At 39.1% G+C, this 20,333-nt stretch overlaps 1 protein-coding gene across 2 annotated transcripts in view; it reads left to right on the top strand.

The window, feature by feature from the left end:
- The window catches only part of LOC115221427 (protocadherin-11 X-linked), a 65,101-nt gene that overhangs the window by 40,261 nt on the left and 4,507 nt on the right, over positions 1–20,333 (top strand). Inside the window, exon 3 of one of the 2 annotated variants that reach the window (XM_036510714.1) lies at positions 14,216–14,354. The exons of the other annotated variant lie outside the window; for it this stretch is intronic. Coding sequence (XP_036366607.1) covers positions 14,216–14,354 — 139 coding nt within the window. The remainder of the gene's footprint in view (positions 1–14,215; positions 14,355–20,333) is intronic. 2 annotated transcript variants of the gene reach the window in all.

The raw sequence follows: 20,333 nt of genomic DNA, 5'->3' as shown, positions 1-20,333 counted from the left end.
GAAATATCCGCCTCCACACATTTTTATTGCATCAAACTCATCTGAAAGGTATTTCTTGAAAATTTCATTAAAAAAATACCTATTTTTCTGAAAGTGGAACTGAACCCAGAACCATGTGATTGGTAAGCAAGCTACTTACCACACAGCCACTCCTGTGCCTGTGCCAACAATTCTGGCACAAGGCCACTAGGTTCAGGGGAGGGTTAATTTCCTAGTGCTCAGCTGGTACTTATTTTATCAATTCCAAAAGGATAAAGGGTCAAAATGGACCTCACTGGAATTTGAACTCAGAAACATAAATATGGATAAAATGCCACTGAGCATTCTGTCTGGTGTGCTAACAACTTTGCCAGCGCACTACTTTGATGATAACCCTTTGATTATATGGACCAGTTGATTATATATGGACCTCAGTGTTTCACTGGTACTTAATTTATCAACCCTGAAAGGATAAAAGGCAAAGGTGAACTTGGAGGAATTTGAACTCAGAATGTAAAGATGGGTGAAATGCCGGTAAGCTAACAATGATAATAATAATAACAAGGGCACTCAGAGAGCACAAACCTCTGCCAAGGCAACACCAATGTCCTCTCAACGATTAGCTGGAGATGATTCTTAAAATGAGAGTATCTGAAATAAACTCGACTGCTCTCACAAACGAGAATACTAAAAATGAACCTGGCCACTCTCAAAAATTAAGTAAAAAAGCATGAAAAATAATCCAGAATCCTTGTTCGGTACCTGATCGATCCCAAGATTTAATCAGTTCGTGTCAGTCAGGAGGCCAAACATCCCTGAAAGTTCCATCCAAATCCATCCAGCGGTTCTTGAGATATCTTGTCCACAGACAAACAAACAAATGCTACTGAAAACAATACCTCCGCCTTTGTGAAGATGGAGTTAATAATCTTTTCTACTATAGGCACAAGGCCTGCAATCTGGTGGGGGGGGGGTAGTGATAGTCGATTTCATCGACCCTAGAGTTTCACTGGGGCTTAATTTATCAACCCCGAAAGGATGGAAAACAAAGTTATCTGCAGCAAAATTTGAACTCAGAACATCGTGATGGGCAAAGTACCACTCAGCATTTGACCCTGTGTGCTAATGACTCTGCCACCTCACTGCCTTAGCTTTATCATTATATATTCATAATTGAATCATAATTAAAGAATATAATTAATGAGGATTGCGAGAATTTAACTGAATTACCAAAATGTCTGACTAAGTGCATGTTCCAGAATAATTAAATTATGAATCATCTTACACCATGCATAAATCTACACATTATATAATTACTAAAACTTAATGAATTCACAAAAATTATAAAGAAAACATTATAGAAAAGCCAACGTGTTGTGCAAATTGCAAGAAATTATATTGTTTTGAGATAAGCTATTGTTATATGAGGGAGGTTGGAGGTTGATATATATATATGTATGTGTGATGTGTGTATGTGTGTGTGTATGATGTGTAATATATATATATATATATATGCATACATATATAGACATTACCATATATAATTATATATATTAATATATATATATATATATATATATATATATATATTCATACATATATACATATATACATAATATGGTGTATGTGTGTGTATTCATAAAGTTGCATGCATGCATATATATAATATATTATATATATATATATATATATATATATTCATACATATATAATATATTCATACATATATACATATCTATGTGTGTGTGTGTATTCATAAAGTTGCATGCATACCTATGCATATATTATACATGTATTTTGATATTTGCGATTTGAATATATCGTCACAAAACGTAAGTCATCGTCTTAATGTGCATTATTTAGTATAGTAATTGTTAGTATAATATTAATAATATATTTAATTTATATTTATTATAGCTAATACCTTTCATTATTAATTGAATTACTTTGGAGATTCTGTCTCGAATGCTATATATACACACACATATATATATATATAATATATATTATATATATATATAATATATATATCCTTCGAAACGTTTAGTAGATGAAACTTAGCGACTGAAGAAGGGGATTTTTCGTTGTGCTTATTGTCCTGTATCTCTTTTTTTGCTTGTCTGTTCTTGGTTGTGTCTATGTTTTTCGTCTCTCTATGTGTTCGACGTCTTTTTGGTGTCCTGACACATATATGCGTGTATATGTACATGTAGAGGTAGGTACGACATATATGTTTATATATATGCATATATTATTTTATTAACAATATACATATATATATATATATATATATATATGTAATGTAGAGGTAGGTACGTACATTATGTTATATTATGCATATGTTCTATTTTATTAACATATATATATATATATTATTATATATAGAAAGAGAGACCGACAGACAGACTGACAGATAGAGAGTGAGAGAGAAAGACTAGAATATTATTTTCTCACAGATGGGGGTTGGCAACAGAAAGGGCATCTGGGTGTAGAAAATGACTGCCCCCAACGTACTCTTGTCTGACCCCTGCAAGTATATAAAAATAGATGTTAAAACAATGATAATGTTATATCTCTATCTATTTATATACATAAATATATATATATATCACGTGATCACGTGACCGACCAGACCATCAGATGCTGTCACACATCGCTGGTCACAATGCATTCGCATTGTTTTTAGCCTTCAAATGACGCCACCCCGCTGGCTAAGCGAGCAGGCCAACGGGAGAAAGAGTGGTGAAAGAGTACAGCAGGGATCACCACCTCCTGCCAGAGCTTTGTGGAGCTTTTTAGGTGTTTGCACTCAATAAACACACACAACGCTTGGTCTGGGAATCAAAACTGCGATCCTACAACCGCGAGTCCGCTGCCTTAACCACTGGGCCATTGCGCCTCCACATATATAAATATATATATATATATATATTATATATACACACACACACATATATATATATATATATATATACACACACACACATATATATATATACATACATATATATATATATACACACATATATATACATACATATATAAACATGCATATAGATACATATATCCATATATATACATACACACACACTCACACACACACATATATTCATCACCATCATATCACATTATGTCTGTTTTTCTATTTTGGCATGAGGTTTTTTGACATCTATTTCATGAGGTTTCTGCATTCTAAGACCAAACCTTACCACTTCTCACATTTTGTTGGGGAGCAGGAGCGGGGTGCATGGGGGAGATCCCTTACTCAGCAGGGTCCCACCACTTGCATCATTTGACACTTTGTCACGCATAGTCTGCGAGAAGGGCAAGTGTGTTCTGTTACAGACATGTACCAGATATCCATATCAGTGCAGACTTTTCCCCAACACATTACAACGATACCCCTCATGATGCCCAGTTTTTCTCTTAGCTCACTCTTGCTTCTTGCATTACACATCCTTCTTCACTTGGAGAGAGAAAACAGGGCTATTATGCATTTTCTAAGCCACATCTGCCTGCCCCCTACTGCTAATTAGGTTACCTAGGTAACAGAAGCCATCAGCGACAACCAGCGAGCATTCTGGGTACTTAAAAGACTTTCAGTTTTTGAGAATTTTGCTATTTTATTTGGTTTGCAAAAATTTTGATGTGAACTCCTGCGTTGAAGCAGATTTTGCTGTATATCAGAATGGAAGTGGGTGAGTGGTTATTGTTGCCGATAATTATGTTGATATATAAATTAAAGCTAATTAAAAGACAGACAGGAGTGGCTGTGTGGTAAGTAGCTTGCTAACCAACCACATGGTTCCAGGTTCAGTCCCACTGCGTGGCATCTTGGGCAAGTGTTTTCTGCTATAGCCCCGGGCCGACCAATGCCTTGTGAGTGGATTTGGTAGACGGAAACTGAAAGAAGCCTGTCGTATATACGTATATATATGTATGTGTGTGTATTTGTGTGTTTGTGTTTGTTCCCCTAGCATTGCTTGATAACCGATGCTGGTGTGTTTACGTCCCCGTCACTTAGTGGTTCGGCAAAAGAGACTGATAGAATAAGTACTGGGCTTACAATGAATAAGTCCCGGGGTCGATTTGCTTGACTAAAAGGCGGTGCTCCGGCATGGCCGCAGTCAAATGACTGAAACAAGTAAAAGAGAGTAAAGAGAGACAGGTCTGAATCTGACATGGAGCAAAGAGGGTCTGTCATCAAAGAGGTCAGTTATGAATGGCACTGGATAGACTTTGATAAACATCACCAATTAATTAACTCTTTTACATTTAAACTGGCTATATCCAGTCAAAGTATTCTATCTGTTTTATGTTCAAACTAGATTGGCCTGGCCTCTTGCACCTACCCTACAATGTCATTCTAAAAAATAAACAGTCATATCAATAAAGTCTCAAAGTCACAAGATAATGTATGATCAATTCAAAGCATTGTGAATAAATATGGGATACATTTAACAGAGTAATCTACCGTAAATCCTCAAGTATAATCCGCATTTTTCCCCCAAAATTTAAAGGTCAAAATCCCTAGTGTGTACTATATACGAGGTTAAAAATGAAAATTATTTTCTAAGCAATGTCCGAGTCTCTATTTGCTGTCCGGCAATGTTGATTCAGACACATTTTGTGATGTCGGGCGTGAAAATACCTTAAGCTAAGCCTGAAAGCAATGAAGTCATAAAAGGATCATCCATAACTTGCAGTAAGCAACATTTATTAAACGTTATTACTGTTATTTCTTTATTTTCTGCAAACAAAATGCACAAAAAAGCTACACGTTTGCATTATGTTATATATACAATAATAATAAAGGACGTTACCGTATACATTTTTACAAACCAAGGACGTTATATAGACTTCCTTGACTCAAGTTAGAGAAGGGGTGTGTATTGTACACAAGGTTTAGGTTTTTCAGAGGTACAACGCCATAAAAATCCCCTGCGTATTATTATACTCAAGGGCAGACTATACTCAAGGATTTACAGTAAATGCTAAAGAGTGAATTACCTTGCACTCCATTGGATATGATTATAAGGGTTCCACTTGATCTGATCACTGGAACAGCTTGCTCATGAAATTAACATGCACATGGCTGAGGTCTCCACAGATATGGGTACCCTTAATGTAGTTCTCAGGGAGATTCAACATGACACTGAATGTGACAAAGCTGGCCCTTTGAATTACAGGTAATGCTCATTTTTGCTAGCTGAGTGGATTGGAGCAATGTGAAATAAAGTGTTTTGTCCAAGGGCACAACATGCTGCCAGGAATTGAACTTATGACCTTATGATCATGGGCCAAATTCCCTAATCACTAAACCAAGTGCCTTTACACATTGAGTGTGTGTATAAGAGTGTAACTGACACTCTTGTCAGTTATGACAACAAGGTTCTAGTTGATCGATCAACAGAACAGCCGGTTTGTGAAATTAACATTCAAGTGGTCGAGTGCTCCACAGACACATGCATCCTTAATATAGTTCCCAAGGAGATTCAGCATGATACAGGGTGTGACAAGACTGGGCCTTTGTGTTACAAGTACAAATCATATTTACCAGCTGAGTGGACTGGAGCAACATGAAATAAAGTGTCTTGCTCAAGGACCCAACATGCCACCAGGAACCAAACTCACGACCTTACAGCCATGAAATACCTCTAACCACTAAGCCACTGAGTGATTGATCAAACAATCAATTAGTTAATTAGTTAAGTTTTTTTTATTTATTTATTTATTATGCGCCCTTTTCAAGCCTAGCCTGGTTCATGGGCCCAGTTTCCCGGTTTCTATGGCGTATGTGTTCCCCCCAGCTGGACGGGACACCAGTCCATTGCAGCGTTACTCAAGAAACGGGAAGAAAGAGTGAGAGAAAGTTGGGGTGAAACAGTACAACAGGGGTTGCCACCGACCCCTGCCGGAGTCTTGTGGAACTTTTAGGTGTTTTCGCTCAATAAAAACACACAATGCCTGGTCTGGGAATCGAAACTGTGATCCTCCGACTGCGAGTCTGCTGTCCTAACTACTTGGCCATTGCGCCTCGACATATATATATTTCGTCGCCTTTTTCAAGCCTAGCCAGGCTCATGGGCCCGGGAATCCGGTTTCTGTGGCGTATGTGTCCCCCGCCCCCAGCTGGACGGGAAGCCAGTCCATCGCAGCGTTACTCAAGAAACAGGAAGAGAGAGTGAGAGAAAGTTGGGGCGAAAGAGTACAACAGGGGTCACCACCACGCCCTGCCGGAGCCTCGTGGAGCTTTTAGGTGTTTTCGCTCAATAAACACACATGATGCCCGGTCTGGGAATCAAAACCATGATCCTCTGACCGTAAGTCCGCTGCCCTAACCACTGGGCCATTGTGCCTCCACTATTAGTTAAGTACTTAAATACTTAACTAATAACTGAATGATAAAGTGCAATGAACCAGAACATGTGTCTTTTTTTAGGTACTTTTATTCTTCGCTATTCCTATAAATCTTAATACCTATAATGAAATATCACTACACCTTTGTGCATCCATAATTACCACTGAGTACACAGTATAAAGTTTCTATTTACACCTTTTCTGAATATCAAGTATAGCCGTTTCTTAAATGTCAAAAGAAGAGAAAGGGATTCTGGGGTTTTTCCCTTTCCCTTGTAAACTAAAGCTTTTATCTTCACTAAGCTGACCTTTAGACCCTTTCATTCCATGCTTTAACCCTTTCGTTACTGTATTTCTGTTGAGATGCTTTGTATTTCTTTCAATTAATTTTAAATATAACAAAGAATTTAGTAAAATAATTTAGTTATCATTAAGCTAGTGTTAAGAACATAAACTGTGACAAAGGTTTGGTGGAAGATTTTAATTCAGAACTTATGAAAACAAGACATTTGAACTCAGAGCCAGAGCCGGTTTCAGCCAAGTTAGTATCAAAAGGGTTAAATTAATCATTTGTTAACCCTTTTCTTACCATATTTCTGTTGAGATGCTCTGTGTTTGTTTCAATTAATTTAAAATATAACAAAGAATTTAGTAAAATAACATAGCTATTATTAAGCTAGTGTTAGGAACATAAATTGTGACTAAGGTTTGATAGATTTTAATTCAGAACTTTTGAAAACAAGACAATTGTACTACAGGAGCCAGAAGTGGTTTAGCCAGGTTGGTATCGAAAGGGTAAAAAAATTGTTTCTTTATTATATATTTTAACCTTTTTGTTACCATATTTCTGTTGAGATGCTCTGTGTTTCTTTCTATTAATTTAAAATATAACAAAGAATTTAGTAAAATAACTTAGTTATCATTCAGCTAGTGTTAAGAACATAAATTGTGACTAAGGTTTGGTGGAAGATTTTAATTCAAAACTTCACCTCAACTGGCTTCCGTGCCGGTGGCATGTAAAAAGCACCATCCGAATCATGGTCGAAGCCAGTGCCGTCTCAACTGGCTTCCGTGCCGGTGGCACGTAAAATGCACCAATCTGACCGTGGCCATTGCCAGCCTCGCCTGGCACCTGTGCGGGTGGCACGTAAAAAGCACCCACTACACTCACGGAGTGGTTGGCATTAGGAAGGGCATCCAGCTGTAGAAACATTGCCAGATAAGACTGGAGCCTGGTACAGCCTTCTGGCTTCCCAGATCCCCGGTCGAACCGTCCAACCCATGCTAGCATGGAAAACGGACGTTAAACGATGATGATGATGATGATGATGAAAACAAGACATTTGTATTCAGAACCAGAGCCGGTTTCAGCCGGGTTGGTATCAAAAGGATTAAAATTCTTCCTCTAATTCTTCGACTGATTCAGTTTTAACGACTGGGTCTTGTTTTGTTGTTCCTTCTCTTATTCTACCGTTACGCTTGTTCTCTATACCTAAAGGCTTGGCATGGGATAATGCTAGGTGTTGATTGTGAAGACTATGTACATAGTGATTCATGATAATGAAATGAAATTAATTTGCTTAGAATTTGCACTACGAGGCCTAGAAGCACTGTTTTTGGCTGGTGATGTAAAGTCATGAGCAAGGTGTTTGTTTTCGTTCAGTTTCTTTTTCTAATTATAGCAAACTGCCTATCTTGTTGTTTGTGATTTTGTTATGATGTGCGGTTGTGTGGTTAAGAAGTTTGCTATTCAACTACATAATTTCAGGTTCGGTCCCACTGCATGGCACCTTGGGTGAGTGTTTTTTTACTATAGCCCTGTGCCAACCAAAGCTTTGTAATTGGAATTGGTTGATGGAAACTGAAACAAGCCTACCATACCACATGTGTGTATGTGTGTGTGTGTGTGTGTGAGAGAGAGAGAGAGAGACAGAGAGTGTGTGTGTGTGTGTGTGTGTGAAAGAGAGAGAGAGTGTGTGTGAGTGAGAGAGAGAGTGTGTGAGAAAGTGTGTGTGTGTGTATATAAGAGAGAGAGAGTGTGTGTGTGTGAGAGAGAGTGTGTATGTGCGTGTATATAAGAGAGAGAGTGTGTGTGTGTGTGAGTGGGTGTGTATAAGAGAGAGAGAGAGAGAGAGAGTGTGTGTGTGTGTCTTTCTCTTGGCATCATGTGATCATAAATGGATCTCAGTCATTTCCGATATCCTGTGGAAACATGTCTGGTCAAGAGCAAATATTGCTTTGCTTGGAAACAGGTAAAGGTTGGTGACAGGAAGGGCATCCAACCATGAAAAAAACCTGCCTCAATAAGCACCATTCAGCCCCAGCAAGAAAAGCGAGCGTTAAGACAATGATGATGATGATGATGATGATGTTCACAGCTGGAATATCTTCTAATCACTGACCTACTGGGTCAATTTTGACCCAGAGTTAGACATCAACATCACATGTGGTTGTTGAGATGTATGTCCTCAATGCATTAGAAATATACAAATATTGATGGCGGCGAGCTGGCAGAAGCATTAGCACGCTGGGCAAAATACTTAGCGGTATTTTGTCTGCTGTTATGTTCTGAGTTCAAATTCCGCTGAGGTCGACTTTGCCTTTCATCCTTTCGGGGTCGATAAATTAAGTACCAGGTACACACTGGGGTCGATGTAATCAACTCAATCCCTTTGTCTGTCCTTGTTTGTCCCTTCTGTGTTTGGCCCCTTGTGGGCAGTAAGGAAACAAGATATACACAAATATAAGGGGTAGGAACAATTTGGAATTTTGCATGGATAATTGATGAATTTAGAAAAATGAAAATGATGGAATTTCTGTCAGATTCAAAACAACTCAAATGGCAGCAGGATATTTCTACTTTCACAAAATACCATATCTTGGGGGAATATAAGACACACTTCTTTTCCCCAAAAAATAAAGTCTCAAAAAAACAATCTTAGGTCCTTAATGCAAAGTTGGGCCTCTCGTCGCTGATACGTGACGAAAGGCCATCTATCCTTCTTTCTTCTGCTTCCTTTGTAAAGACAGGTCATGCTTTTACCTGTCTCTTCTCAAAGCTCGTCTTTCTAGTAAAATATATGAAAAAATCCTACTCTATTTTTATAATTAAGTATTACTCTTTTACTCTTTTACTTGTTTCAGTCATTTGACTGCGGCCATGCTGGAGCACCACCTTTAGTCAAGCAAATCGACCCAGGATTGTTTTTTTGAGACTTATTCTTTGTAAGCCTAGTACTTATTCTACCAGTCTCTTTGGCCGAACCGCTAAGTTACGGGGATGTAAACACACCAGCATCGGTTGTCAAGCGATGTTGGGAGGACAAACACAGACACACAAACACACACACACACATATCTATACATATACATATATACGATGGGCTTCTTTCAGTTTCCATCTACCAAATCCACTCACAAGGCTTTGGTCAGCTCAAGGCTATAGTAGAAGACACTTGTCCAAGATGCCACGCAGTGGGACTGAACCTAGAACCATGTGGTTGGTAAGCAAGCTACTTACCACACAGCCACTCCTGCATCTACATATACATATATATGTATATATATAAATGTGTGTGTGTGGTGTGTGTGTATATATATATATATATACAAATTGAGATAGAGGTTGTAAATGCAACACTCCATGGGATAACCCATTTTCTTATCTTGTATATATATATATATATATATATGTGCTCCAGCATGGCCGCAGTCAAATGACTGAAACAAGTAAAAGAGTAAAAGAGTATATCATCATCGTTTAACGTCCGTTTTCCATGCTAGCATGGGTTGGACGGTTTTGACTGAGGGCTGGCAATCGGCCTTCGGGCTAAAACGTTTTAAGGATTTAAGGATATATATTATTTAATAACAGTTTCTCTCAGCTCTTTATGACTTAAATCAGTGATTCTCAAACCTTTTTTGCCTATGGGCCCTTTTAATTCCTATTTTATTCAGATGGACCTCCATAGCCATGCGAAGTATACAAAAAAAAAATCCTACTCTATTTTCATAATTGAGTATTATTAGAAATTGTATAAAAAAAAAATTGAAATACTTTGTGTGTTGTAGAAATATAAGGAATTTGTTGCACATAAATTTTAACAGCAAAATCTTATATAGATCTCAAGGCACCATATGGAGCCCCACTTGAGAACCACTGATCCACTGACTTAAAGGTTCGTCCTACGAGCCTATGAAACATCATACTGCATGGAACTGAGTCAAACTGTTATTAAATAATATATAAGGCAGCGAGCTAGCAGAATTTTGAAATAATATATAAGGTAAAAAGAATATATAATATATAAGGCAAAAATAATATATAAGGTAGCAATCTAGCAGTATTTTGAATTGCAATTAATGGTTCTGCTGGGCAAAATGTCGAGTGGCATTTTGTCCATCTTTACATTCTGAGTTCAAATTCTGCTGAGGTCGACTTTGCCTTTCATCCTTTCGGGGGTCGATAAATTAAGTACCAGTTACACACTGGGGTCGATGTAATCGACATAATCAGTTTGTCTGTCCTTGTTTGTCCTCTCTGTGTTTAGCTCCTTGTGGGTAGTAAAGAAATAGGTATATACCGAAGGCGGCGAGCTGGCAGAATCGTTAGCAATGCCGGGCGAAGTGCTTAGCGGTATTTCGTCTGCCGTTACGTTCTGAGTTCAAATTCCGCCGAGGTTGACTTTGCCTTTCATCCTTTCGGGGTCGATAAATTAAGTACCAGTTACGCACTGCGGTCAATGTAATCAACTTAATCCCTTTGTCTGTCCTTATTTGTCCCCTCTATGTTTAGCCCCTTGTGGGCAATAAAGAAATAAGAAATAATATATAAGGCCTCAATCTAGCAGTATTTTGAACTGCAATTAATGGTTTTGCTGGGCAAAATACTAAGTGGCATTTTGTCCATCTTTACATTCTGAGTTCAAATTCCACCGAGGTCAACTTTGCCTTTCATCCTTCCAGGGTCGATGAAATAAGTACCACTGGGGTCGATGTAATTGACCAGTCCCCTTCCCCCAAGAATTTCAGACCTTGTGCCTATAGTAGAAAGGGTTATTAAATAATATATGTAACCCCAACAAAATGTGTCAAGTGCCACTTTCTTTTCGTTTGTATTCACACTTATATATTGGAAATAAGTTTCGTTATATTTTTTTTTTATAATCTCATTCATAATCCATATTAATCATCAAAAATGTGATATGAAAACCAAAGGCCAGAATTACCAAAATAACCTGTATTTGAAAACTTGCTTTATACATATTAAGCTGGAATTTACTCGTAAGAATCTCTGGTTTCTTAACTGCTGTGAATATTGTAAGGGAGATAACTGGAGGAAAAAAATCCAAATTCGAAATTTTTTTTATCCCTCTACAAAAATACATCGTCTTAGATTTATAAAACTTTTCGGATTCAAATTTAAATTTAATTATTTTCAGAAAGGATATTCTCAGGTGGAAGAAAATATTATGAGTAACAAGTTTTGCTAGTTTAAATTCTTTGGAAAGCAAGAAAATATAGACTATTTTGCTGTTTTTCAATCGAATTGTTAGTAAAATGAACAGTAGCGTATTTTATATATTAAATTGATTTCAAATTTTTGGCACAAGGCCAGCAACTTTGGGTGAGAAGTGAATCGATTACACTGACCCCAGTACTCAACTGGTGTTATCTTGTCGACTCCAAAACGATGGCAGGCTAAGTCAACCTTGATAGAATTTGAAATCAGAACGTAAAGATAAACGAAATGAAGTTAAGGATTTTACCCTGTGTTCAAACTATTCTGGCCAGCTCACTGCCTTATCTGATGCAGTAAATTAAGAAGTTGTTATAAATCTATTTAGCTTTGATCGGCCCGAGGCTATAGTAGAAGACACTTCCCCAAGGTGTAACCTTGTAGGACTGAACCCGGAACCATGTTGTTGGTAAGCAAGCTACTTACCACACAGCCATTCCTGTGCCTAATTATGCATTATCTCATATCTTTGAGATTTCAATGATGTGATTATTTTATAGAATGACATTGTAGGATAGGTGTAAGAGGTCGGATCTAGCTGGTTTGACCATAAAACAAATAGAGTATTTGGACCAGATATGGCCAGTTTAACCCTTTGGTGTTTAAAACTGACCATATCCAGCCCAGATATTTGTTCTGTTTTAAGTTCAACCTGGCCACATCCAGCCACTCATACCTAGCCTCTAATCTATACATATAAAGCTGAAGTTGTCTGTGTGTGTGTGTGTGGCAGGTTTGGTAGCCTTCAACTAACACCATATCCTCTGAGACCCTGCGGCGAAAGTTGACCAAAATTGAGAGTATGATAGAAGAAGGCTTGCTCTTCCTTCCATAGAAGAAAAAATTCAAATCGGACCATGTTAACACCAAAAGTTATTTACATCAAAAAGGTGCTTTTTTTTCTATGAAAATCCTTATTTTTTTACAATTGTTTGACTGCTGTGTTGCCATTTTTCAGTGTATTTCAACCAGAAAAATGTTCACTTAAAGAGAATAACAAGCTACATAATACAAAATTTTTACTTTTCAAAAAAGATTAAAACTATATCAAAACTTTGTTAACCCGACATCAAAGTCTGCCGTTTTAAACGCAACAAAAAAACAAACCCGAGCAACGGCCGGGCTATACTGCTAGTAACATTCTATTAATAAGCAATCACATCATCAAACCTCAAAATTATGAGATAATGCACGATTAATTCAAAAGAATATAAGTAACTAGCAATGTAGCCCAGCCTTGGTCGGGTTTGTTTTTTAGTTGCGCTTAAAACGGTAGACTTTGATGTCGCATTAACAAAGTTTTGACATAGTTTCAATCTATGAATAAAAGTATAGTGTGGTGATGCTCAAGTTTGCTCTGAATGTGCTGCAAGTGTGTAATGCCTACTTCAATTGTTGGCATTGTTGGTTAATATTCAATTTATTAACATTATGGAGAAAAAATTTACCCATAGATTTAAAGCAAAATGAAGCTCAAGTTTTGAACTGCACTGAAAATCTATTAAGAAGTTAACACTGCAACAGTATTCATTAAGAAAAAGTACAGGAAAATCCGTCTTTCGTTCAAAACCAATGACATCATCATCATCATCATTTAGCGTCCGCTTTCCATGCTAGCATGGGTTGGACGGTTCAGTTGGGGTCCGTGAAGCCAGAAGGCTGCACCAGGCCCAGTCTGATCTGGCAGTGTTTCTACGGCTGGATGCCCTTCCTAACGCCAACCACTCCGTGAGTGTAGTGGGTACTTTTTACGTGCCACCCACACAGGTGCCAGACGGAGCTGGCAAACGGCCACGGACAGATGGTGCTTTTTACGTGCCACCGACACGGGGGCCAGGCGAGGCTGGCGACATCACAGAAAAATTCTTTTTGATCCTTTAGAATTGGAATTTTTGAAAAGTAAAAATTTTACCTTATGTTGCTTGTTATTCTCTTTAAGTGAACATTTTTCTGGTTGAAATACACCAAAAAATGGTGACACAGCAGTCAAAAAATCATTAAAAAAATAGGAATTTTCATAGAAAAAAAGCACCTTTTTATGTAAATAAATTTTGGTCTTAACATGGTCCAATTTAAATTTTTTCTTCTATGGAATGAAGAGCAAGCCTTCTTCTATCATATCCTCAATTTTGGTCAACTTTCGCCTCAGGGTCTCGGAGGAGATAATGTTAGTTGAAGGCTACCAAACCTGCCACACACACACAGACAACTTCAGCTTTATATATATAGATTAAGCATTACATGTGACAAAGTAATCCAAACGCTGAAGGGTAAATTTTATATGCACTTAATAAAAGCATGAAATATACTTATAAACCATTACAATTCCTAAGCACCGAAATCAACCTGTATTTCTAGGTTACTTTCCAGAATGTAGTCGCTGCAACAAATAGATCGGTACATGACTGTATGAGTGATATATCAACTGGTTCATCAAACAATGACAGTGGCCGAGGATGGAGCGATGCGGATGCTGGAACTGTGCAAGAACTGCAGAGTAAGCAAACCTCTCTGACCTCTGCACGATTTATCTTATCTTATCTTATCTTATCTTATCTTATCTTATCTTGAAATAGCAATTCACATAATCTTTTATCCTTTATCTTTTACTTATTTCAGTCATTAGACTGTGGTCAGGCTGGAGCAACTGCCTTGAAGAATTTTTAGTCGAATGAATTGTCACCAGTACATTTTTTTTTTCTTTTTAAGTCTGGTACTTATTCTGTTGATCACTTTAGCCAAACTGCTAAGTTATGGGGGTGGGGTGTAAGCACACCAGTGCTAGTTGTCAAATGATGGTGGGGCGGGGGGACGAACACAAAACCAAAGTCACACACATAGCTATATATATATACATACATACATACATGCATATATACATGCATACAAACATACATACATACAAACATACATACATACATACATACATACATACATACATACATACATACATACATACATACATACATGCATACATACATACGTACATGCACACACACACATACATACATACATATATTAATACATGCATACATACATACATACATACATACATACATACTTACATGCATACATACTTACATACATACATACATACATACATTCATACATACATACATACATACATATTTACATGCATACATACTTACATACATACATATATACATTATGGCTGCCCCCTCGTTATCGAGTATGGCCATTGCATGAAGCTTAACTGTTATTGGTGCTGTGATCAAATGTGACTTTTTAGCTCAGGTAAAGATCTACAATGTCTTGTACAAAATTGGCTACTAAAACCTTTACCGGTAATAGCCGGCTGTAGTTGTAACTGGGCTTCATGTACCTTTGCATGTCGTTTAAGTCCTCCTGCCGAATTACACTCTCTTCCACAAGCCCGACAGATATGATTAGTATGGTGTGTAACACCATCACCAGTGGCCAGGTTGTCACTCATCTGTCTCGCTTTTTTTTTCTCTCCTTATGTATACATGAATACATATATACATACATGCATACATATATACAGGGTGTCCCAGAAGTAGTGCACCACTTTGGTTTTTTTAAAAGAATACACCCTTATTGATTTCCAAAACACTTTATTGAAATTAATCGTAGCAAATCCTCAAATTGAGCACCCTCTACAATAAAACATGCCGAGAAAATATAATAAAATAAAATGCTTTAATTATTTTAAATGAAAACCAGAATGGTGCGTGACTTCTGGGACACCCTGTATATGTGTGTATGTGTTATCCTTGTCCAAATGCATCACATGACCATAGCAGCACATTCGTCTCTCTTACACACCACATCTGATGCTTCTTATGCCTAACTTTTCTCCCAGGATCCTTACATGCTGCCAAACATGCACACTGACATTGCACATCCAGTGAAGCATACCTATTTCTTTATTGCCCACAAGGGGCTAAACACAGAGGGGACAAACAAGGACAGACAAACGGATTAAGTCGATTATATCGACCCCAGTGCTTAACTGCTACTTATTTAATCGACCCCGAAAAGATGAAAGGCAAAGTCGACCTCGGCGGAATTTGAACTCAGAACGTAGCGGAAGGCGAAATACAGCAAAGCAATTCGCCCGGCGTGCTAACGTTTCTGCCAGCTCGCCGCCTTAAATAGCAAATCATACCGGCTTCATTTCTTTCAAGCCTGTGCATGTCCTCAGCTGTCACAGCCCATGTTTCACTGCCATGTAGCATGACTGTTCCCACACAGGCATCATACAATCTGCCTTTCACTCTGAGAGAGAGGCCTTTTGCTGCCAGGAAAAGTAGGAGCTGCCTGAACTCTGCCCAGCCTAATCTTATTCTAACAGCTATGCACTCGGAGAATCCACCTCCACTACAAACTTGGTCACCTAGGAAACAGAAGCTATCTATTAACTCTAGCTTGCCCACCACCCCTGACTGTTGATGGTGTGTATTTTCTGCACATTTTCAGCATTTTTTGTACCTACTCTTTTACTTGTCTCAGTCATTTGACTGTGGCCATGCTGGAGCACTGCCTTTAGTTGAGCAAATCGACCCCAGGACCTATTCTTTGTAAGCCTAGTATTTATTCTATCGGTGTCTTTTGCCGAACCGCTAAGTTACGGGGATCGGTTGTCAAGCAATGTTGGGGGGACAAACACAGACACACAAACATATACACACACATACATATATATATATATATATATATATATATACATATACATATATATGATGGGCTTCTTTCAGTTTCCATCTACCAAATCCACTCACAAGGCTTTGGTCAGCTCGAGGCTATAGTAGAAGATACTTGCCCAAGGTGCCACGCGGTGGGGCTGAACCTGGAACCATGTGGTTTGTAAGCAAGCTACTTACCACATAGCCACTCCTACTGTGCATCTTCCCAATACAAAAGCTAGTTTCCCTGTTAACCTCCCTCTGATATTGCTGCACTTTTTATGTGTCAAAAGTTTATATCAGGAGCACCTTATGGAGTTTCTACCTATGCCTTTTCTACAGATCGAGCAGGGCCATATACCTGAAGGGATCTGTGATTTGTCTGCCTTCCTACTTACTAAGACTGATTTTTGTTAGATTAACTCTAAGACCCTTCAATTCTAGGCCTTGTTTCCATACCTGGAACTTCTTCTCTAGTTCTGGTAGTCATTCAGCAATAAGAGCAAGGTATTCAGCATAGAGGAGCTCCTAGGGGCAGCCTGTCTTAAATTCCCCTGCTATTGCATGGAGGACTATGATGAACAGGAGGGAGCTAAGCATGTCATCTGCTGGAGGTAGTGCAGCATCTGCTGTGGCTGTAGTTGCCCAGACTGGAGTGGCAGTCATGCATACAACAACTAGATTTAAAGGAGCTCCCTACTGGCACTACTGGTTTTTCCTTCCATTGAGTGTGCTTTTTTGGGGGGCAAGTTCCTGTTTTTCTTCCCCTCACTTCATCCCCTTTTGCAGTATTTGTCTCCATTGTGGGCAATCATTAGCAACCTCCTCCCATCTCAGGACATCCAGATCAAGCGACTTCATATCTCTCTTGTAGACATCCTTGAAACAAAGAGGTTGTCCTCGTATATATATATATATATATATATATATACTCTAGTACTTGTTTCAGTCATTTTGACTGTGGCCATGCTGGACCACCGCCTTTAGTTGAGCAAATCGACCCCAGGACTTATTCTTTGTAAGCCCAGTACTTATTCTATCAGTCTCTTTTGCCGAACCGCTAAGTGACGGGGACGTAAACACACCAGCATCGGTTGTCAAGCAAAGCTAGAGGGACAAACATAGACACACAAACATATACACATACATATATATATATATATATATACATATATATGACAGGCTTCTTTCAGTTTCCATTACCAAATCCACTCACAAGGCTTTGGTCGGCCCACACTTGCCCAAGATGCCATGCAGTGGGACAGAACCTGGAACCTTGTGGTTGGTTAGCAAGCTACTTACCACACGGCCACTCCTCCGCCTATGGATAAATTTTTAAATTGATGATATCACCAGCAGTGACAAAGCAGTGATACACACACACACACACCACACACACACACACACACACACACATATATATCTCTCTCTATATAAACGGCAGTTTGTCTGTCTGTGTGTCTGTGTGTCTGTCAAGTTGTACCTCCACCCTGACCACGGCTTTCAACCGATTCTGATGAAACTTGACACACACATAGCCCAATGTCATAATTCAAAACTAACGCAGCGAAAATTTTGAAAAGTTCCCCCAGTTCTGAAAAAAATCGATAAATTCGACATGGGGTCGAGAATCAGAAACCCAAACCGCAAACTGTCTAGGGGACGCAACTCCACCTTTTTTAACTAAAAAAATTTACCATCCTTTTTTTCCATCTTTTTGCTATTTTTTGGCTATAACTCTCTAAAAATGCTTTATAGTTATTTCCCTTACAAACCTGAGCAACGCCGGGCGATACTGCTAGTATATATATATATATACAAACATACACACACAACGGGTGTCTTTCAGTTTCCATGTACAAATCAAATCACAAGGCTTTGGTTGGCCCAAGGCTGCAGTAGAAGACACTTGCCCAAGGTACCATGCAGTGGGACTGAACTTGGAACCATGTGGTTGAGAAGCAACCTTCTTATTTATTTACTGTGCACAAGGGGCTAGACACAGAGGTGGTCAGCCTAGGGCTATAGTAAAAGACACTTGCTCATAGAACTGCACGGTGGGACTGAACCCAAAACCGCATGATTTCAAAGTGAGCCTCTTAACTGCACAGCCATGCTTGTGCCTACATAATGCTTTTTTTATGTTTATATAAGATAAGCAGGTCTACAGTATCTAAGTTCATGTCTTAACAACATGATTCTGGGTTCAGTTCCACTGCGTGGCACCTTGGACAACTGCCTTCTACTACAGCTTCAGGCCAACGAAAGCCTTGTGAGTGGATTTACTAGACGGAAACTGAAAGAAGCTTGTCATACATGTGTGTGTGTGTTTGTGTGTGTTTATATTTTTATTTGAGCCCACCACTGCTTGACAACCAGTGTTGGTTTGTTTATGTCCCCGTAACTTAGTGGTTCAGCAGAAGAGAGCCACCAGAATAAGTAGCAGGTTTAAGAAAGAAATAAGGCAGTGCCCCAGCATGGCCACGGTTCAATGATTGGAAGCAAATAGAGGATAAACATAAAAAATTAATCCTCTTTGGCCAACTCGTCAGTTTTTTCCTCACAGCATGCCAAAGTCCATCGTTAGTCTTTTAAGGTCAGGACACTTTCTGCTGAGTTCGACTTTACCTTTCATCCTTTCAGGGTCGATAAATTAAGTACCAGTTGCATTCTGGTACAAAAATCAACCAAGTTCACCTCTTACGTCTATTTTATACCTCTTACAGCTCACATCCACCTTATTCCTCTCCAATCATCATATCATCATCATCATCATCATCTTCAGCATCGTTTAACATCCACTTTCCATGCTAGCATAGGTTGGACGATTTGACTGAGAACTGGCGAAACCAGATGGCTGCACCAGGCTCCAATCTTGATCTGGCAGAGTTTCTACAGCTGGATGCCCTTCCTAACGCCAACCACTCCGAGGGTGTAGTGGGTGCTTTTACGTGCCACTGGCTCGAGGCCCAATCAGGTGGTACTGGCAACAGCCAAGCTCAAATGGTGTTTTTTACATGCCATCTTCACAGGAGCCAGTCCAGCAGCACTGGTAACGACCTCACTTGAATGTTTTTTCACATGTCACTGGCTTAAGTGCCAGTAAGGCGACACAGGTAACGATCACGTTCGAATGGTGCTTTTTACATGCCACCGGCACGGAAGCCAGTTTGTTGCTCTGGCAACGATCACACTCAGATGGTGCTCTCAGCGCTCCACTGGCACGGGTGCCAATCATTGAATTTATTTCGATTTCAATTTCACTTGCCTCAACATGTCTTTGCAGGCAAAGTTTAGTGTCCAATGAAGGAAAGTGGGCTGGTTACACCCCTGGCATAGGGCCATGTGTTATGGTCTCACTTGGCTTGCCGGGTTTTCTCATGTACTGCATATTTCCAAAGGTCTCGGTGAGGCCTAATGTTCGAAGGTTGTGCTTCACCACCTCATCCCAGGTCTTCCTGGGTCTTCCTCTTCCACAGGTTCCCTCAACCACTAGGGTGTGGCACTTTTTCACACAGCTATCCTCATCCATTCTCACCACGTGACCATACCAGTGCAGTCGTCTCTCTTGTACACCACATCTGATGTTTATTGGGTCCAACTTTTCTCTCAAGGTACTTACACGCTGTCGAGTATGCACACTGACATTACACATCCATCAGAGCATACTGGCTTCATTCCTTGTGAGCTCACGCATGTCCTCAGCAGTCATTGCCTCGGTGAGGCCTAATGTTTGAAGGTCGTGCTTCACCACCTCGTCCCAGATTTTCCTGGGTCTACCTCTTCCACAGGTTCCCTCAACCGCTAAG

Source organism: Octopus sinensis, linkage group LG18 (genome assembly GCF_006345805.1).
Source record: "Octopus sinensis linkage group LG18, ASM634580v1, whole genome shotgun sequence".
NCBI lineage: Eukaryota > Metazoa > Mollusca > Cephalopoda > Octopoda > Octopodidae > Octopus > Octopus sinensis.
Note: the sequence above shows the minus strand (reverse complement) of the source record. Positions and strands in the feature narration are given on the sequence as shown.